Below are 22,285 nucleotides of genomic sequence, written 5' to 3'. Positions count from 1 at the left end.
CCTCCCCCCGCACCCAACAAAATAAAAAGATTAACTTAATTATAGAACGGCGTGTAAAAGTATGCGTATTGTTTAATGAATAAAGCTTTTGGCTGAAAGAACTGAACCAAATTGGCTAAAAAAAATTTAGTGAAATACCCCCCCCCCTGGATTTTTGTATAGGGAATTTATTCAATTTTATGCCAAAACCACCAGCTGGAGTAATGATTAAGTAAGATTTAGATTTTTATTTAAAATCTTGATTTAGATTGAATAAGTGGCGCCGCAGGGAAAAATTTTTTTAAATCAAAATTTAAGGGCTAGTACGTGCATGGTCTCTCTTTCTGTGCTCTTAATTTTTCCAAGGGGGGAAATCCCCCCAGTTTTATAGGGGGGGGGGACGTCTCCCCTTTCCCCCCTCCCTATAAGCCGCCTCTGTCAAAATGCATAAAATTCTATAATTCATCAAATAAGTGAGAGAATATCAGAAGACGTCGTTTAAAAGCATCAAAATATCTTTTTTTGCTAACTTTGGCACATATAAACGCAGTAAGTTTTGCGCAACTGTTTGTTGCATGATTTGCGCAAAAAGTAAATGTTTATTTAAAACATGATATGATTAAACAAATTGACCAATATTGTTTCAGCACAGAATCAATGTTTTATCTAAATTTACATTTAAAAAAATCAGTACCTTTAAAAGCTTTGTCTGATCAAGTATGACTTAAAACCATGTTTTTGTTTCTTTAAACTGTTTATCTTCATTTGCGGGTTCTCTGCAAAAGTAACTTGCGCATTTTTGCTTATAAGAAGCAAGGGAGAAATTACAAGAATTAAACATTTTTGATCAGATTAAGGCTTCGATGGAAATTGCCATCTTTGCCTAGATGATTACTTGAAAATTCGGTTACAGTCTCTTTAATCATTAACAAGCAACAACAGTTCGTGGTTTCTAGCGGTAATTCAAATTTGGTAATGGTTATCATTTAAAGTAATTGACATTTCAATTAACTAATAACATTTGGTAATTATGATCTTTTTCCTAAGCGAAAGAAGCGAAATTGTGCAAAAACAGAGTTGCAAAAAAAGCGGAATGACATATGAGAATGATTGCGCAAATTGCTTTTTTTCGTGCAAAAGTGTTACGCAACGAAATAAATATTTAGCGTTTCGTTTCGCGAAAATTGCGCAGAGGTTTTGCGAATGGAAACCCTAGTTATAGGGTTCTTCCGCTCATTTTAAATAACCTTCGTTTTGTTAACGGAAATTTGCCATGCTCTAGCCAGACGACGTTCATTTCGGGAAAATATCCGAAAATATTCGAAAATATCCGAAAATATCCGAAAATAACCGAAAATATCTGGTTTATTCACTGAGAACTAGTAAATAAAATGAAATATATTCGTACCCTGAGATGCAAATAGAAATAGAATCAGTTTACAAGGAAATAACCTCTGCATCATTTATCATTAACCATTAGCTGTTGATATTTCTGTAAATTAGTAGAAATAATATTTTCACTAATTATCATACCTTTCACTAAATTTGTTTGAAAACTAAGGGACCACTCTATTTGCTAGATTTGTGTTAAGTTGTAAAACCTCATTTCCCTACAGGTTGGATTACAGGGCGTCCCGGTAAATTTACTCAGCAAAAATTCCGGATTTGCTAGAACAGGGCTGCTTTTTTGTACCATCAAAAATAAACGTAGGCATTAAGATATCAATTTAATTGGATTTAAAACCCCAAAAAAAATTGAGTTTTTGCCAAAAACTCAAATAATAGAAATATCTTTGCAAACCAAAAGTGTAAACTTTTGATATTTTAAACTATCCATATATATAAAATTGAAATCTGTTTGTCTGTTTGTTTGTCCGATCATAACTCAGGAACCCCTCGACCGATTTGCCGCAAATTTTGATTGGGGAACTCGGGAGACGCACGGAAATGTTCATAGCAATTGATTTTGAGATTCTAAGTCGTGTGGGTCGACTTGAATAGCGAAAATTTAGTTTCCCGGTAAAATCGTTCAATTGCGGGTAAAACAGGGGAAGAAGTTTTAGTAACCTGGGCAACGCTGGGTTCCCAAGCTAGTATATCTATAAAGTTTTAATCTCTGTTTGTGTGTCTGTTTGCTCGTCCGATAATAACTCAGGAACCCCTCGACCGAGTTGTCTCAAATTTTGATTGGGCCGGGAACTTGGGAGGCACTTTAAATAACCTTGGCAGCCCTCTATTATTTATTTTTTTTATTGTTAGCTTTAGCTGGCAAAACAGCTGGACCAAATCGGTTGAATTTTTTTAGAGAACCCATGGGTATCCCGGAGGTTAAATTAGCTAAAAAAATCGGGGGTTTTTTCAATATTTTTTTTTCAATTATTTTTTTAATCCACACTTCAGCTAGTCCGTAATAAATCAACAAAAATCTAATTAAAGTTTCACTTCTCTTTCTTATTGGAACACCCCCCGTTCCCTCAAACAGTAATTTGAAAACCAACCTTTTCCTGCCGAACTTGAACTCTTCCTGTTCCTTTTCCTGTTCAAATCTAACATCTAAACTGTCAATAAATTTGGATCGACATCATCCGGATTTTTAAACTCTTGATTCAAAATTTTCCACAACTTCATTAAATTCACTGGGGGTATTACTGTTGAAATAATAGGTGCATACTTTTCTCTGAAAATGTCTAAGACAAGCTGAATTTATTTTTAGTATTCATGCATAATGCATGAATACTAAAAATAATTTTTGTGTTACATACTACCATACATATTTATTTTTGGTACCCGCCAAAAAAGCCCTTGGAAAAAAAGTTTCCGGAAAAAAGTCCTAAACTTTCACACTAAAAAAGTCCTGAGGAAAAAAAGTCCTTCTATTAAAAAGTCTCCGGAGATAAAGTCCTACCAATTCGAGACTTTATTTTCTAGGACTTTTTTTGGCTCCAGTATGATTTTATACAAAAAAGTCCTCGGGAAAAAAAGTCCTCTAATAAGTGAAAATGCATGATTCACTATGAAAAAAGTCCTGGTTGTAAACATCCTATCAATAATCGTAGGTTTTAAGGGGCTTGATATTTAAACACCCCTGGCTATATATATTCAATATGGAAAAAAGTCCTTTTCATGAAAACTCATTTTCCAAATTACATATGGAAAAAAGGGTAAATAATTTTCAAAAAAGAAATATAAAATATATTCATTACATATGTATATATTTATCACGAGTTTAGTTAGCATTTTCTTTTCCATATTACTTAAGAATATAAAACTAGCCCTGTATAAGATGTACATAGTACACTTGTACGGGGGATTTTATACACAACTTTTCTTAGGACTTTTTTTCCGCAGACTTAAATTACTGAGTTCAAATTTCCCGAGACTTAGGACTTTTTTTCTAGGTTTTTCTTTTCCTCGGATTTATTTTCTTCAGGACTTTTTTTCCTGAGATCTTATTTCCTGAGACTTTATTGGAAGCCCCCATACTATTTTAGGAAAAAAAATTCCCGGGAATCAAAAACACAGGACTTTATTTCCAGTGACATTTTTTCCAAGGACTTGAGAAAATTCGGACTTTTTTCCAAAGTTTTTATTTCTAGGTTTTTTTTCCAGAAACTTTTTTCACGGGACTTTCTTACATAGATTCATTTTTTTGATCTTTAATTCTTAATATCTCAGTCATTTTTGAAGGTCCAAATAACACACAACCAAATTTTAAACCTTGGATTTTTTTTTTATTTTTATACTAGGACAGACCCAGTTAATGTAATAATTGCTTTTACCCTATAAAAAATTTGGTGTCTACCTATTTTTGCTTGTCTGTTTGTGTTGCATCTAATTAATGTAAAATTGTGTAAATAAATCAGACTTCGAATTTTTGTTAAACCTGTCAAAAGCTGCAATTTCTTTTTGACCAAATTAGAAAGGTTATTAGTGCGCAGGTAAAAGAAACAATGATATGTAAAAGTTCACAAAAAAACTTCGTTTCCTAATTTCTCCACTCTTTGAAAGTATTAATAATCAACAGATGTGCATTGAAAGGTTTAATAATCAACAGATGTGCATTGAAAGGTTTAATAATCAACAGATGTGCATTGAAAGGTTTAATAATCAACAGATGTGCATTGAAAGGTTTAATAATCAACAGATGTGCATTGAAAGGTTTAATAATCAACAGATGTGCATTGAAAGGTTTAATAATCAACAGATGTGCATTGAAAGGTTTAATAATCAACAGATGTGCATTGAAAGGTTTAATAATCAACAGATGTGCATTGAAAGGTTTAATAATCAACAGATGTGCATTGAAAGGTTTAATAATCAACAGATGTGCATTGAAAGGTTTGGAAATAAGTTTTTATTCAGATCCATTTTACAATTTACTGACGATACAATTTATAAAGTTGAATCCAATATTTTCTTGTCCAAAAGCTCTATCCTTAGAAGCTTAAGCTTTCCTGGCTGAACCCACTATGTCCGCCAGCTGACCGCATAAGTCTGTGATGACCACTTTGTCCATATCTAGGTTCAGCTGATCTTTTCCAATATCCATATTTACCAAGCGGGGTTTCAGCCGAGCGCATAAGTCTGTTATGATGACCTTCATGTCCATAGCTAGGTTCAGCTGATCTTTTCCAATATCCATGTTTACCAGGGTTGGTTTCAGCCGAGCGCATAAGTCTGTTATGATGTCCTTCATGTCCATATCTAGGTTCAGCTGATCTTTTCCAATATCCATGTTTACCAGGGTTGGTTTCAGCCGAGCGCATAAGTCTGTTATGATGTCCTTCATGTCCATATCTAGGTTCAGCTGATCTTTTCCAATATCCATGTTTACCAGGGTTGGTTTCAGCTGAGCGCATAAGTCTGTTATGATGACCTCCATGTCCATGGCTTTTTTCCGCTGATCTTTTCCAATATCCATGATTAACAGGTTTTGTTTCAGCTGAGCGCATAAGTCTGTTATTATGATCTCCATGTCCATAGCTAGGTTCAGCTGATCTTTTCAAATATCCATGTTTACCAGGGTTGGTTTCAGCTGAGCGCATAAGTCTGCTATGATGATTTCCATGTCCATAGCTAGGTTCAGCTGATCTTTTCAAATTTCCATGTTTACCAGGTTTGGTTTCAGCCGAGCGCATGAGCCTGTTATGATGAAATCCATGTCCAAAGCTAGGTTCAGCTGATCTTTTCAAATATCCATGCTCACCTTCATGTCCCCTTCTATTACCGAAACGGGATCCATTACTATGAAAAGGTGAAGGTTTAGCTGAGTTGGTGACATATCCATGACTAGCACCATGTCCACTGCGCGATCTGTCAGAACTTACACCTGGACTATGGTGTCTATGACCTCCGCCTGCATTGAGTGCAATTCTTCCTTCTCCGAGGGTTTGACCACCACCATAGCTTGCATCTCCTAGTGCCAAGGCAAACAAGCAGGAAGCGATAACAATCTAAAACATTTTATATTTGGAAAATGTTGTGTTTAAAACACAGTAGCACTGTTGAAAAATATAAATATAAAAACTGTAAGAAGACATATTGACAGACAGGGTAATCCAAAATGGATGAGACTTCAGAGACAACTATACGGAATTTTTACTGTCTGATCTCTTATATTATAAGGCAGAAAACTTAATTTAAACACTATATCAATATCTCTTTATTTAAAGAGTTTTAAGTCGTCTTTACAGTCTCATCCTTTGCGAGTAACCCTTTCTCTAAACTCTGTGAGAATGGCTAACACTGATTTCTCCTCTTTGGCTTGAATTGTTTTCATTTTTGTTAATTTACAGGGATTAATCAAAAACCACATTTTGTTGGTTTTGGGACATTTAAGGCACTAAGCAGTTAAGTGGAGTTTGGACCAAGGGCATTTTTGTCTCTGTAATGTATTGGCAGTGTAAACCACCATCTACACATTGATGAATACTAGAATATTGATATCCCCCTTTTGTTTGGTTCCTTTCATATTTAAAACATTATGGTAGGTTAATATTTTTCCATTGTTAATCTTCAAAACGACGCATTAGTCTTTATCTATAAATGAAAAATCGCTAATGGAAACAAATGGATTTTAGCCCATCCAACACACACTTTTATCAATATTCCAAAGTCAAATATAGAAATTGTGTACTCATCTTTTTTCTCCAAAAATATTATCCTAGTGTTTCAAAAATTTAATACAATTCCATTTCCGCCTTGCGCAAAAAGTTAACAAATTTTTGTTAGCAAGTGAACACACAAATTGTGCAAAATTATTTTACCGTAATTTAACCCTATTCCAGCAGGGTGGTGGGGGATGTTCCGGGTCCCTACTAACCCCCCAACAACCCACCCTGACATTTTTGGGAGATAACTTAAAAAGTATTGCAGTCTGAGGTTGTTCAATTTTTTTTATTTTCTATAAACACAAGCCCCTCATTTTAGCTGAAAGCGGGAAGTGTATCAAATGTTGAAGATTTATATCACAATAAGGAAAAAGACGGGGAACCCCCCCCCCAAAGAACCCCCACAATTTTGAGTAAACCAGACATCAGCTTGAATAGAGTTTAAAAAAAAAAATAATAATAATAATTTTGGTTAAAGGAGACGTCAGTCTGAATAGGGTTAAGCGCAGTCAGACATAAATAAGCACAAAAATGTAATATTTTGAATCAAAAAGGCAACAAAATCTTCGCACAGAATGTTTGAAATTTGTTGGCTTTTTAAATATAGTGGTTTTAAAATTTAAGGTTATGACATGAATTAATTTTACTTTAAGGTCTTTTTTAGTTGGGGAGAGAGGAACATCTCAAAGAAAACCTTTCAAATTTTATTTTCAAACTCTGGTATTGGCGGTAGTGAGATTTCAAAATCCAAAATAAAAAATTTCAAATTTTATTTTCAAACAAGTGATTAAAAGATTTTTAAATTCTATTTTCAGAATTTTTTTCTTGAACCAGGGTATGAGATTTGAAAATTTGTAGAACAAAATGTTATTTTTTAACATTGGTTAGTGAGATTAAAATATTCATTTTGTTAAGAAAAAATTCAATATGTGGAAAAAAAAATTTTTACTTAAAATTTCAGAACATTACATTGATGTTAGTTAGATTGATAATTCTATTTTCAGGAAAAAACTTTTATTAATTCTAGATATAGTTGGTATGTTAATGTTATATTCTAGATATAGTTGGTATGTTAATGTTATATTCTAGATAAAGTTGGTATGTTAATGTTATATTCTAGATAAAGTTGGTATGTTAATGTTATATTTAAGATTGATTTCTTACTGTTAACTTCATGATGAGAAGCTAAGAAGCAACTGATCAATTCTGTATTCGACCATTCTTAAATATCCTCAGCTAATCGTGATTTGTATATTTTCTCATGACAACAGCAAATCTAAAAAAGTTTATTTTCCTTTCCATATCAATTAATAACATGGTTTCCACATTTTTCTGTATCAGTTTGGTTAAATAGAGGCCCAAATAACGTGACATGCTGAAAAAAATTTACAAAATGACAATTCCTATGGAATTGATTACAGAGATAGTTCTGTAGAGTGGTTTAACGTTTAACGTTCACATTGCTGAATACAGGTTTAACGTTCACATTGCTGAAAACACATTTAACGTTAAAATTGCTGAATACACATTTAACTTTCACATTTCTGAATACATGTTTAATGTTCACATTGCTGAATACATGTCAACGTTAACGTTGCTGAATAACGTTTCTTTGTCTCTACTGTCTCATTAATCTTAGAACCCAGTAAACAATAGTTAAGGTAATCTTGTTAGAACCCAGCAAACAATAGTTGAGGTAATCTTGTTAGAACCCAGCAAACAATGGTTGAGGTAATCTTGTTAGAACCCAGCAAACAATAGCTGAGGTAATCTTGTTAGAACCCAGCAAACAATAGTTAAGGTAATCTTGTTAGAACCCAGCAAACAATAGTTGAGGTAATCTTGTTAGAACCCAGCAAACAATAGTTGAGGTAATCTTGTTAGAACCCAGCAAACAATAGCTGAGGTAATCTTGTTAGAACCCAGCAAACAGTAGTTGACTTAATCTTGTTAGAACCCAGCAAACAATAATTAAGGTAATCTTGTTAGAACCCAGCAAACAATAGCTGAGGTAATCTTGTTAGAACCCAGCAATCAATAGTTGAGGTAACCCAGGAACAAACTCCAATGTTGGCCCCGAACACCCTGAACAATGATTTCGGTTTTTACTGCTGTAATCTGAAGCACACTGAAATTTGGGATTATATTGGAGAGTACATGTGAGAGCTCAGAAATTCAGAAGAAAAAATTATTTTTTTTCAGAGCTTTTTTACAAGATTTTTACCCAATTTTCACCTACTTTGGTTCAATGAATTGAAAACTCTGCAATTATCTGGAGTTCTCTCTCATCTGTCATCATGTTCAACTGAGCAAAAGAATCTTTTGCAAACTTGGAACTAAGGTTTCCAGCGAACAAAAACTTTTTCAAAAAATGTGTTGTAGTATTTAATTCACAAACTTTTTCACAAAAATTAATTTTTGCATTTTTTTCTACACAGGGAATGTAAAAAATGCGAAATTTTTGGCAAAACGATTTTTTCATTTCTTGGAAGTGACTCTAGACTTTCTAACAACATTATCTCAGGACTCATTCAAGGTTCAATCCAGATTAAAACTATAGGATAAAATTTCTTAGCTGTGCCAAACAAAAGTCAATTTAATAACCTACAGAATTACCCACAAAGGATGAGATTTTAAAGACGACCTGAAACTCTTTAAATAAGATGATCCCGAGGTTTAATTAATTGATGATGTGGCAAAGAAAGAAACAAGTTAAAGTAGTCTCAGGGAATCATGAATACAACAATGTGGAAGATATTGTAGCTTTTCTAGGTTTCTTTCTGGTATTTTCTATATGCTGTCCTGCAGTAGAAATGGATATTTGTAGAGAAACCACATTTGAAAATTAACAGTTTTCAAAATTAAAATCGTTGATATTTAATTAATACTTGATCTGACAAAGCGTTTATGTGTACCGTTGTGAATCGGGCATTACCAAATAGATTGTCAAGCATTGACAAATAGATTGTCAAGCATTGCCAAATAGATTGTCAAGCATTGACAAATAGATTGTCAAGTACTTGACAACCTGTTTGGGCATTGCCATCTTTGCATGTAAGGTCACTTGAAATTACGCTTACAGTCCCTTTATTGAAGTTTAATTACCGATGAAATGTTTAATTACCTATGGCACCCTCAAAAGCTGTGCACTATGATAAAGAATGAAATAAGATAGCAATGGTTTCTATTTAAAGAAAACTGTTCTTATTTTGTTACTCTCCAAACGTAACTTGCAAATTTCTTTCTTCAGAAACAACGAAGTAAGGTGTGGAAATTTAACATGGATTACAGCCACAAATTTTGTTTTTCTGGTTCAACCGATTTCAACTTTATTTTCGTGACATCTCTTTTTTAAAGAACACATGTTTTATTACTTTTATTATTTTTTTTTACTTTTATTAAACCAATTCTTGTCAAATCAATAATCACAATTCCGGGAACAATTTATTTTCTTCACTTTACATGCAATACAAACAAAGTAAAGTTTTCTGAACACTATCAGTTTTCTACACTATAGTACAGTTTTCTACACTATAGTACAGTTTTCTACACAATAGTACAGTTTTCTACACAATAGTACAGTTTTCTACACTATAGTACAGTTTTCTACAATATAATACAGTTTTCTACACAATTTTACAGTTTTCTACACACTAGTACAGTTATCTACACAATTGTACAGTTTTCTACACTATAGTACAGTTTTCTACACTATAGTACAGTTTTCTACACACTAATACAGTTTTCTACACTACAGTACAGTTTTCTACACACTATTACAGTTTTCTACACAATAGTACAGTTTTCTACACTATAGTACAGTTTTCTACACACAGTTTTCTACACTATAGTACAGTTATAGTACAGTTTTTTACACAATAGTACAGTTTTCTACACAATAGTACAGTTTTCTACACTATAGTACAGTTTTCTACACAATAGTACAGTTTCTACAATATAGTACAGTTTTCTTCATTACAGTATTTTTCTACACTATCGTACAGTTTTCTAGACAATAGTACAGTTTGATACACACTAGTACAGTTCTCTACACAGTAGCATTGTTTTCTACACAATAGTACAGTACACAATAGTACAGTAATACACAATAGTACAGTTTGATACACATTAGCATTGTTTTCTACACACTAGTACATTTTTCAAACCCTAGTATAAATTTTGCTAATCAGTATATTTGATGTTATAAAGTACACTAAATCAGTTTCTTGCTTGTGCGGTTCGTCTGTACCCCTCAGTCTTTTTTACGAAATAATGCAACCTCCATTTCACAGTATATTATTGGTGAATTCGAGGGATGAGATACCTTCTCTTTCTTTTCCATGGGGAGGTAAATGTAACATGTTTTATTATATTTTAACTTTTAATTTGATTTGATTTAATTTAATTTAGCTTTTTTTTAGCTCCAGGTGTTCCTTTCTTTACTATTTAGAAATGCATTTTTCAAAATTTGACTGAGATTTTTTAAAAGCTTCTCTCTTACTTTCATTAAGATTTGTTAGATATTTATTTTCAAATTTTATACAGTGGTGTACATGACTTTTTTATGACTAAAGCTGTAGATCTAAAAACTATATTTTTGAAAAGCCCTTAAAAAATGGATGTAGAAACATGTGTCACACTTTGATATTTGTTGTAAACTAAAAAAAATATTTTTACATTTTTTTGAACTTTTTTGGCATATCTTTCAACCCTCTCAAGCACCCAAACTATAAAAGTTATCAAACTAAATCTTTTTTATGAGCTGGCCTTGAAAAATCGGGCTATTAACATGCATTTCACCCCTATACCTATTCTCTAAGGCCTTTTTCAAGGAGAGGGCGTGGGACGCCCCCCCCCCTCGTCCATACAAAGATTCAGAGGCCCTGTAAAGTGAATAACGATCATTAAATAACAAATTAGGAAAGGGTCTTGGTAAAAAAACATTTGTTTTGTTCTTATTGTTAAAATATAAAAAATAACAATTACATTTTTTCATTCCGAAAAAACACGAATGGTTTTAAGTTTTAAAAATTGTAGATATTTTTAGTATTGTTTTCTAACAAAACTAATTTAAATTAAAATATTTCTTTGTAAGTTGTTAGTTTATATTACAATCTTGATATTATATAATGTTTTTAACCTTGTTTAACTACTTTGCGGAATTTGGAGGAACCACAGCCAAAAGGAAACGAGATTATGGTACATAGAGTGATTGTGTACGCTAATCCTTTACTAATTGTACAGGCCATGTACTCCATTTTCAAATATCAATGCATATGAAAAGAATTGTTTTTATAATGTTCTCTTTAAATCTTTATCTATTAATGATTTGAAAGGTCCTTGATCAGAGTTTAACTTTGAATATTTCCAACATGATGTTTTAAAGCAGAAATGCGCAAATCACAAAAAAAAACTCAGTTGAAAAATAAAACTTTTTACACAACCCTTGATTATTTTAAATTCGAATCATTTATGTTGTTAATATAGATTCCAGATTATTAACTGCACTTGTATTTGAATGTTTTGAATTCGGCAAAGAAATGAAAAAAAAATAATAACATATTTCAATGAAGCAATAAATATTTACAACAATCCATTTATTTCAATTTAAGAAACATTAAACATTGAGTTACTGATGTAATATTTGTATTACTGATAGCGTTACTGATGTGTTTGAAGGAAAAGTTTTAAAAAAATTGAGCAGCCTCAGACCAATATTTTTTAAATTATCTTCAAACACGTCAGGGGGGGGTCTCAAGGACACCCCCAGCAGGAATAGGGTTATGGTATAATTAAGAGCAGAGACAAATAACTGATTTAATAAGCCATATAATCTTTGCAAAACTCAGATTTCAAAAACGATCGCTTTTAAAAAAGACCGTTGTAACCTCATCGTTTTTTCAAAAACGATCATATTGTTTTAAGAAAAAACAACACAAAAATCTACTGTTTTTAAAAACGATTAAAGGGAGTGACCGGCAATGTAAGGTGATTGAACTGAAGATGTAGTATTGTGGAAACATTTTTAGGATTTATTTGAGACATATAAAACGTTTCCACGACGTATATTTACTGAGATTGAGTACAAAGTCGACGTTCAAAATCATGAATTTGGGTGGGTATGTTTTGAGAATCGGTTTTTTTAAAGCTATTTAATAACGACAAAAAAATGTAACAAAAATTCTACAGTAAACTTATCAGTTGTTTAGGAACAGGTTGAGAAAATAAATATTAACGCTTATCATCGAAAATAAGTAATCTTATTCAATTATTAGTTTCTTATTCTCATTCTCATTATTCCCAAAAATTTTCTCAAGATTTTCTGGAATTTTAATCGAAAAAACGACATTTGAAGAATTTGTAGAAATCTGCGAACAAATTCATAGAAAATAAGAAATTCAATAGATGATTAAAACGAAATAATTTATTCTAACATTGATTTATTGACAAATTTCTTTTGACAAATATATGGATAATTCTTTAAATACTTCCCTGGAGGAAATGGATAGTGAGACCACTGTAAAGGAACAAGCCAGTCATCAAGGCTTCCTTTATAAAGATACAAGATCTGGGAAAATGATTCTAGTTGATGGAATTTTAGGATCAATGTTTTATGCTTTTGATAGAGTTGCTGATAAAACCTGTGTTCTGGATACACTTAGTCGAGAGTTCTCCTTTAAAAAAATTTATTTAAACAAATTTTAACTACACCATTTATATATGTATTTATATCTTTGTGTGTGAATAAATCTTTATAATATAATAATTAGTTTACTAAATAGCTTTTGCTCTATTTTTTGTCGTCGTTATTCAATAATTTAAAAAAAAGATTCTGAAAGCGTACCCACCCAAATTCATGATTTTGAACGTAAACTTTGCACTCAAACTCAGTAATTATACATCGTAGAAACGTTTTATATGTCTCGAATGAATCCTAGAAAAATGTTCTACAATACTACAAACTCAGTTCAACCATCATACGTTGCCGGTCACTCCCTTTAACAACACTAATTTGACGTATTAACTGTCGAGTTATCTAGATGATATAAGAGAAATGATGAGAACAGTTTCAGATAATAATAGGATTGAAAAATGGAAAGAATTGAAATGTGGGCCATGGAAATTTTAGAAGATATAAAAATGTAATCGACGCGTGTGCAGTGCAGACAAATTTGGGATTTCGATGATAAATTGAAAACCTTTTATGAGATTAAGAAAATAAAGAAAACTTAAAGGGACTGTAAGCGTAATTTCAAGTGTTCCTCCATGCAAAGAGAGCAATAAATTTATAACCTTTGACATATAATTTACACTTGATCAGCCAAAGCTTTAAAGGGTACCGTTGTGAATCTTTTTATGGAAGGAGATTCACTTGAAAACGCTTACTGTCCCTTTAAACAATTAATTGTCAGCTTTTAGGCCAAACCCGGTGTAACTTTTCTGTTTCTTACAAACAAACTAGCTTTGGAATAGATAGCAGTGAACTCGAACCTCGCCTCAATTTTTTGTATTGCGTTCTCCACCATTTCAAACACATTCTCGTTTTGAGCATAGTAGATGTTAAGAACGGTCAACACGCAGCAAGTGAGGAGCCTTTGAACTATACTGTTATGTTTTCCTTGGCCAAGAGTTTGTATGAGAATCACCGCTATTATCAGAATCAGGATCAGAATTATTCCAAGAAGGAGTTTTTTCAAGCTTAGTAGATTCCCTTTTGAGCTTCTGACTGGGCATTCGTGTATTATGAGAGCGGCATGTTTCTGCTTTAGATACCAAGTATTAAAGCAATAAACGAAAGTGATAGCAGAAGCGGCTGTAAGAATATTCACGATATGGAACAGCTGAGCTACATTGTGATGTGAGGAGACTGGTAGACCACAAATAAATCCGAGATGTGGAGATTTTTGACCTAAAATATAAACTTATGTTTGCAAAAAATTAAATCAAAATGTAATTATATGAAAAATTATAAAAATTGAAAATATTTAGGGGTTTAATTTTGGGGGACATTAAACATGTGATGACCGGTAAACAATTGAAAAGGAAGATAACAGTATAGCAATACTTAAAGGGAGTGACCGGTTATGTAAGGTAGTTCAACTGAGTATGTGCAGTGTTGTGGAAAACTTTTTTCAGATTCATTTGAAAAAACTCCTACTTTGGGGGTGGATACGTTTTCAGAACTAGTTTTTTTTAAATTATTAAATAACGACGACATAAAATGTAAAAAATATTAGTTGTTTAGGAACAGGTTGAAAAAAAAGAAATTAATCTTATCATCGAAAATAAGTAATCTTTTTCAATTATTAGTTTCTATTTTCTCATTATTCACAAAGATTTTCTGCAGATTTTCTGGAATATTATTGAAAAGACCACATTTGAAGAATTTGAAGAAATCTGAGAATAAGTTCAAAGAAAATAAGAAATTCAATATAATGATGAAAACGAAATAATTGATTCTATCATTAATTTAATGACAAATTTCTTTTGAGAAATATGTTCCTAACCATCTAATTAGATTACTGTAAAATTTTTACTTTATTTTAAAAAGAAACTAATTCTGAAAACGTATCCACCCCCAAAGTAGGAGTTTTGAACATCGAATTTGCACTCAAACTCAGGATTTACAGATCTTAAAAAAGTTTTACATGTCTCAAATGAATCCGAAAGAAGTTTTCAACAACACTGCATACTCAGTGCAACTACCTTACGTAGCCAGTCACTCCCTTTAAGTGAATTTGTTGTTGTTAAAAAGCAAATAATTTTACTAGTTACTTATTAAATGACTAATTTAGTAAAATGGGTCTGTTTACACTGCACAACTGCTATTTCTCATGCTCCTTGGACTTTCTAAAGTTATAACTTGATCAAAAAGTCTTCTTCTCATTTCAGAGTTTTTTTATTATCACTAATGTGCTAAGATGAATATAATGCATCAAAACTATCAAATAAATGCAGTACAAACTCTAGAAAAACCTTCGGGAAATTAGGAATTAAAGGGATTGTAAGCGTAATTACAAGTGGCCCTCCATACAAAATGGCAATGTCCGATTTGCAACGATACCCTTGACACTTGATCCTGATTAAAAATATTGAAGATACTGGCTTGTTTATTCCATAGCTGTGAGTTTTTCTAATATTTGTTTAAAACAAGAAATGCGCAAGTCACTTTCACAGAGAAACTCCAAATGAAAATGAAAAGTTTAAAGAAACATGAAACATTGATATCTAATTTATACTTGATCAGACTTTCAAGGGTACCGTTGTAAATCAGGCCTGGCCATCTTAGCATGAAGGATCACTTAAAAGTACGTTTACAGTCCCTTTATGAGAAAATGTTTGACCTGAAACGAGCAAGTAGCTTACTGCAGGTAGATAGAAGATTAGATCAGCCAGCAGAATATATCTTCCTGTGTCAACTGGGTCGTACTCCAGCATGCGTGGAAACTAAGGTCAATTATACAGGGTCATTATATATTTTCTTTATTTTGTTGCAATAGAAAACCTCTCTTTCCCATAATTTCAAGAGTGGTAAAGTTGAACCCTAACTCTGCATAGGTTTATAGTAGACACAGACTTTATTAAAATAAGATATTTTCTTTGTTGAATTATAGCTATAAAATTAAACCATTTCTTTTCGTCTGCACGCCTTGGGGTTATATCTATCTACCTGGAGAACCATGAGAAGCCTTAAAACAGCTTGGATAGTATTTAGCCCTACAGCCATCAGAGAAAGATATGTGAAGAAGGAAAGAATCACGTGACCAACCATTTCAGGCAGTGGGCCAATGCTGGAAACCCACATGTACAGTAAGGCCTGCAATAGAACTCTTGATATATACGCTCATTTAATAATATTCTTTTCCGCATTTTCAAAATTTAACTTAACTAAAATTGAAACCATTTGGACACTATTTTTGTACTGCTTTGCAGATAAGTTCGGTAAACCTTACACACACTCTTTTGGTACAGACACACAACATGACTACAGTCAAGCAAATTGCAGAACAATGTTGTCAATTATGATTAACAGGGGCAGATGCAGGATTTAAGTGAGGTGGGGGGGGGAAGATTTTTTAGGAACAAAAAAATTCATAATTAGGAACAAAAAATCACGCCGCAGGGGAAACTTTTTTTGACTTAAAAGACTCAAAAAGAGTCAAAATTAATGTTGAAGACTAAAAATCTAGATTTTTAACTTTTCACACATTATAGTTTATTAAGACAGATATTTTTCCTGTTTTGCACTAGGGTTTCTTTCCCGTAAGCATGCTAATGAAAAGCTTTTCTGAAAAAAGGAACAAAAATTCCCCTGTTGAATAACGACTAGTTTATTGTAAACTTTAATCAAATTATATTCTTTGTATGATAATTTGGCTTATAGTGTTGACTAAAATATATGATATACATGTATATAAAACTTATTTTGAAGTAAACAATTAACAATAAACAAATGTACTCTCCTAGACTGTATAAATACTGAGATTCTTATGTACTGTATATACCTACAGTACACACATTCGGTTCGGTAAACTTTACACACACTCTTTTGGTACAGACACACCCCCATGACGTTTCCGCCCCCTTCACTTACCACTATTGACACCAGAAGGTTGAAGATCTGTACTATGTAGTAGTTGACGAGGAGGATGATGTTAACCTCAGGGGACAATAGTTCCAAAACTAACACAAATTGAAAGACTTGGGTACAGGGAACCCGACCCAGATCCAGGGAACCCGTCGCCAGTAAAAACTATAACCAAAAGTTCTAGATGAATTTTCACTGAACCTCCTAACTTGTAAAATTATAGCTGTCGTATTAGTCGTATTAAAGTCAGTGGACATTAGTTCCAAAACTAATACTTGGCACAAATTGAAAGACTGGGTTTTTAGGATCCCGACCCATCAAGAGTAAAAGTCGATAGTAAAATCTATAATCGTCATTTTATTATGAGCATGACAATCGACAAAAAAATCTCAATTTAAAACTATTTTCTTAAATCAATATTAAAATAGGAGTTCTTTTATATTCAAACCCTTGACCGTTTCTAAGACATTTTTCCATTTTGGAACATATCCTGCATTTGTCGCGTTTTCGAGACAAAACTCACTTTCCCGTTTTTGAAAATAATCCACTTTTCTGAACGAAGCTCACTTTCAAAATTTACAAAATAAATCAGTAAAAGTAAAAATTATCTTATGAAGACTAAACTGACTGCTAAATTATTTCCAAAATCTTAGTTTCCCCATTTTATTGTTAAATAAGAGAATAATTAGTAGATTTAATTTCCCGCATGATATATTGTATTAGCTATAATGATGCTTAAATTATAAAAGAACAGTTTGTTTTCATTTTTATTGTGTCTAAATTTAAAAATCTCATTTATTAACGTTAGTTTGTAAATGCTTGAAAATTGACATTAATTTTAATTCGAGTAATTGTCTTAAAACCAGTATAATTTACAAACACGCTGCATGGTCTGAAATGCGGTAATTGTTTCAAAATAGTTATGTTCGAAAATGAAATCAAGTATCATCAATAACATATTCTCTCATCTTACTATTAGATTTAAGATGAAAATTTTTGTTTCAATGTATAGTTTAGCCATTTTTTATAAATATATGATGTAATTTTGTTTAACTCGGTATGGATTTGAAGAGTACCATTTAATAACTGCAATTACATTTCAATAGTAAGTTATTGCATAAATAGTATCAAATAATCAAATTGATAGTTATTAAACAAAAACTTTTTTTGTTAACTTTGATTTTTATCATAATAAAGGAATGATACTTAATTTATTTCTTATAACAATGGTCCTTTTTCAAACTCAACCAAAGTCTGAAGATTTTCCTCATAAATGTACCCATCCGACGTTTGTACTGGTTCGACAGTTGCACTTGTCCGTTGTTTGTCTCGGTCCGACGTTTGTACCAGTGCGACGTTTGTACCAGTCCGACGTTTGTGCAAGTCCGACGTTTTTAAGTCCGACGCTTTAACTGTCCCGAACTTTGCTCCATCCGACGTATGTGGATCCGACGTTTGTACCAGTGCTACGTTTGTACCAGCCCGACGTTTGTACCAGTGCGACGTTTGTACCAGTCCGACGTTTGTACCAGTGCGACGTTTGTACCAGTCCGAGGTTTGTAAGTCTGACGTTTTTACTGTCTGATCTTTGCTCCATCCGTCGTTTGTGGGTCCGGCGTTTGTACTAGCACCATTTAAAGATATATACGCTGGGAAAAGATAACGTTGCAGATTTGGCCTATTTCTAACATTCATGTGCTAGAAGTGGGTCAAGTGTTAGTTTAGAAACTAATTTCCTTCATGTCAGGGATGGATTCAATATAGAGCCTAACCATTCCAGCTGGAAGGTTGGAGAAAACAAGCATACAAGAAAATGCTAAAAATAGAATCTATATAAGAAAGTCGCAGGAAAAAAGTTTCTGAAAAAAACGGGAATAAAAACTTTGCTAAAGTCCTCGGACAAAATGTCAATGGAAATAAAGTCCTGAGTTTTAGATTCCTGGGACTTTTTTCTGAAATAATATGGTGGCTGCTATTCAAGTCTCAGGAAATAAGATCGCAGAAATTAAATTCCTAAAGAAATATATCCGAAGAAAAAAAGATCAATAAAAAAATTCTCATTCCTCTGAAAATAAGGTCACGTCTGAGACGTTTTCATAAAAAAACTGTTTTTCTATGCATCTGCATACTAAATGTTGCCAGGAGTGTTTTTAACAACAAGGCCCTTTTTCTTTGTTCGCAAGAATTTTCTACTATAAAAAAACTTTGATTCCGATTTCCGGGGACATTTTTGTATAAAATCAGACTGGAACCAGAAAAATCAGACAAGAACCAGAAAAATCAGACTGGAACCAGAAAAATGTCCCAGAAAATTAATTTTTCAAAATGGTAGCACTTTATTTCCAAGGACATTTTATTTCAAGGACTTTTTTCCGCATGACGCTTTAGTGCCAAAATAATTAGGACTTTATTTCTGAAAACTTTTCTGAGAACTTTTTGTGCACGGTTACCTAAAAATATAACTAATCTTGATGTAAAAGTTAGCTCGTCTTCTAGCAATGTTTCCACTACACTCATCTCGGTCAAATTTGTCATTTTTAGAAATTAGTAAACTTCTTTATCTTTATCCTGGGTCCTCGCCTTGAGGACCCATTTTCTAAAATCAAATTGAAGTCTGTATACAACAACAAGTTACAAAGAGGACAAGATTTACAATACAATTTTTTGCCAGGAATAAATTCCTTTGTCAAAATATAAATAATTTTATTAAACTCTTTATTCCTCTCATACACATTTCCCACCCTATTCCCACATAATTCGCCTTTGGTTGTATTGTAGGGTACAAGCGGTATGAGAGTACTAAATGTTTTTTTTTACTGCAGACGAGGCGGTAACAGGAGCTCTTTCATCTCCATGGATATCATATCAAGAGCAAAATACGAACTAAAAATATTATTAATCCTGGGAGCAGTTGTTCATAATTCCAGAAGTTCTCATATCAGGCTTTACCACAGTGTTTTAAATTAAGAAGACGACTGAAATGTCGTATTTAATCTCTCATAAACCTAATTTTAGAAGTAAAATTCTATAGAGACAATAATCACAAAATTCACCTAGTCCTGGTATTTCAAAAATGTGGACCCTTTTTTTGTGCTTTCAATATTAACGAAAATATTAAGAATTTCATCCGGAATTTAATTTGTTAAATAAAGCCGAAATTGTCGAAGACTAAACAAAATTCTTCATCTCCGTTAATATTTACAGCACAAAAAAAGACAGACCACATTTTGGAAATAACAGGACTCGATTATTTTTACGTACGTAGTATATACATTGTACAACTTGCATTAAAATTAAAAAGCTTTTCACAATTTTAGACCGGCATGTGGGGGGAGGCAATGGGTCAAGATTAAGTAAAAAAAACTCTGCGTCCCTCCCCCCCCCCATCCTGGTCCTTAAAGGGACTGTAAAGGAAAAATGAAAGGGGGTATAGGCTGAAAGCTAATCACTTTAGCTCTTGATCGCGACCCATGAAAGTTATATCTGGTGTTCCTATCTTGAGAAATTGATTTACAACTTTGTCAAATTTATACGAAAATTAATATATATACAATTTTTTATAAAAGTAGTGGGTTTAAAAAGATCAAATTTAGTAAATATGCAACCAATCTGAAAACGATGATATCCCAGAGAAAGCTAATTGTAACTTAGGTTTACTCCAATTCTAATTTTATATTTTTTATTTCTATTTTTATAGATTTAATTCATAATTTTATTTATACGTCCGTATTGCTTGACCAGAAATTCCACCAATTGCAGTGCAGCAAAGTGGTCACGTGAGACAGGCGGAGACACATGACCAGTATACTGCTCTGCCATTGGTGATAGTTCTGGTCACGTGATTTAAGTTTAAGATTTTCTATATTTTACATATATGAATTTTCGTATAATTTTAACACAGTTTAAATCAATTTCTCGAGACAGGAACATCAGATAAAACTTTTATGGGTCGTGATCAAGAGCTAAAGTGATTAGCTTTCAGCCTATACCCCCTTTCATTTTTCCTTTACAGTCCCTTTAAGCTGGTTTTATTTATTTAAAGTCTGCATGCATACATTTTCTTTTTGTAGCTCACCACATTCTCAAATGAATTTCAAGGAGTTTTGTCATGTGATGAATATCGTAGAAAACCCCATATTTACAAACCTGAACACAATTAACTAGATATATAATTACGTTGTACATTGTCTGTAAACCTAACTACGCTTGTGAATAACTATGTAAACTCTGTATTGCGATTAATCTAACTACGATTGTAGATAACAACGTAAAACTTGTAATTAAATTCATTAACTTAACCTGTATCATAGAACTCAAAATATACATTAGTTGGAATAATATTACGCTTTGATTACGGTGTTAAGAGTAATATATCTTCGAGACATTTTTGAAAGGTATCTTGTAAAAGAGATACAAAAGAATACAGAGAGCTAGTAGTATCTGAGCAATACATACTAAAGAATACAATATAGCGTCTTACCTGGATTGATAGAGTTTCAGTATTATAGAGAGCTAGTTGTATCTGACCGGATTTTTACTTTTGTCTCAGATAGTGTGCCCCTACGACACCTCCCCCCCTTCTGGGAAAAAGGGGGGTCTCTGCCCCCACCCCCCTCCTCGATACGAGCATTTCATCTCTGTGGGACATTACTGTACGTGTAATAGTTGATTACAAAGGAAGAATTTTGTCCGAGAAAAATATGAACATAATTTGTTTTGTTGTGGATATCTTATCTTTAATAAAGTAAAAAAGCGCAAATAGTTCGAAGCATAGCAGATAAGACAGCAGATGTCATCTTTTCAAGATTTATGGGGTTTTGTTCACAATAATTCTGGGACAGAAGCCCAAAGGTGTTACGCGCATACTTTCTCTTTGTGTTGTCATTCAACGCAGTATGCACTTAACTCCTTCTGGCTTCTGTCTCGGGGTTATTGTGAACGAAAAACCCTTAAATCTAGAAAAGACGACATTTTTGTCCTGTCTCTTATTGTTAATTAATCTATGGTTCTATATCAAACAAACTATATAAATAAATATGGTTTTTCATTTAAAAAACGCTATAATCAGTTTCAATGTAAATATAACATATGTTTTTGTTCTAAAAATTTGAATCCAGTGAGGTTAATAAATATAAATTTTAAAATATTTTTTGAGACTGGTTTTTAATGGAGGGTTTGTTAGGCCTAATGCTGAGCACTTTCAGACTTTTTCAAGTGTTTGTTACGGTTATTTTAAAACGTTTTTTAGCTGAGAACAGAATATTCCAATTGTTATTTTCGGTTTTTTTAAAAGTTACAGTTTGTTAACGAACTCAACTAACTAAAGATATTCCCAATAACAGCATTTAGTGGTGCCAGCCGTTAACGAGCCATTAACGATAATATTTCAACAGCTGGATTGAAGACAACATAAAAAAAAACATCAAAAGGCGCAAGTTTTATGCAATTTTAAGAAGAAAAAATTACAAAAGTCGCGGTTATTTAGTAACAAATCCACTCTTCTTTTTTATACACAGTAAATTTTTCTCAAGAACAGCTATTTTCGTTTTTTAACGGTTTTTGTTATATGTTCATTAACAGACTCTTCCATTAATTTTCAAATCATTGC

General features: G+C 32.6%; 2 protein-coding genes across 3 annotated transcripts; both read right to left on the bottom strand.

Moving 5' to 3' along the window:
• Window positions 1–4,310: 4,310 nt before the first annotated feature.
• Window positions 4,311–7,299, bottom strand: LOC111697698 (hornerin). 2 transcript variants are annotated; one of them, XM_023467789.1, is made up of 3 exons: window positions 7,254–7,299; window positions 4,814–5,432; window positions 4,311–4,720 (listed from the first exon to the last, which is right to left on the bottom strand). In XM_023467789.1, the coding sequence occupies exons 1-3, from the start codon at window positions 7,263–7,265 to the stop codon at window positions 4,416–4,418; spliced, it is 936 nt and encodes a 311-aa protein (XP_023323557.1). In that variant the 5' UTR covers window positions 7,266–7,299; the 3' UTR covers window positions 4,311–4,415. The 2 variants fall into 2 exon arrangements, with proteins under 2 accessions (XP_023323557.1, XP_023323556.1); XM_023467788.1 differs by having other exon boundaries at window positions 4,311–5,432.
• Window positions 7,300–13,041: 5,742 nt separating this feature from the next.
• LOC111697695 (uncharacterized) lies at window positions 13,042–15,911 on the bottom strand. The gene is made up of 3 exons (XM_023467786.1): window positions 15,760–15,911; window positions 15,434–15,536; window positions 13,042–13,998 (listed from the first exon to the last, which is right to left on the bottom strand). Exons 1-3 carry the CDS (start codon window positions 15,892–15,894, stop codon window positions 13,505–13,507), a joined length of 732 nt encoding a protein of 243 aa, XP_023323554.1. The 5' UTR covers window positions 15,895–15,911; the 3' UTR covers window positions 13,042–13,504.
• Between the last annotated feature and the right edge of the window lie 6,374 nt (window positions 15,912–22,285).

Source organism: Eurytemora carolleeae, unplaced genomic scaffold, assembly GCF_000591075.1.
Source record: "Eurytemora carolleeae unplaced genomic scaffold, Eaff_2.0 scaffold253, whole genome shotgun sequence".
NCBI lineage: Eukaryota > Metazoa > Arthropoda > Copepoda > Calanoida > Temoridae > Eurytemora > Eurytemora carolleeae.
This window is presented reverse-complemented; position numbering and strand designations above follow the sequence as displayed.

What these genes read in the sequence shown, in the direction of transcription:
- LOC111697695 (XM_023467786.1), bottom strand. Translation starts at nt 15,894, where the DNA reads ATGTGGGTTTCCAGCATTGGCCCACTGCCTGAAATGGTTGGTCACGTG. An exon ending in GGCTTCTCATGGTTCTCCAG is followed by an intron (nt 15,537 to 15,759) that starts GTAGATAGATAT and finishes AATTGACCTTAG; the next exon opens with TTTCCACGCATGCTGGAGTA. An exon ending in AAGCTACTTGCTCGTTTCAG is followed by an intron (nt 13,999 to 15,433) that starts GTCAAACATTTT and finishes TTTATATTTTAG; the next exon opens with GTCAAAAATCTCCACATCTC.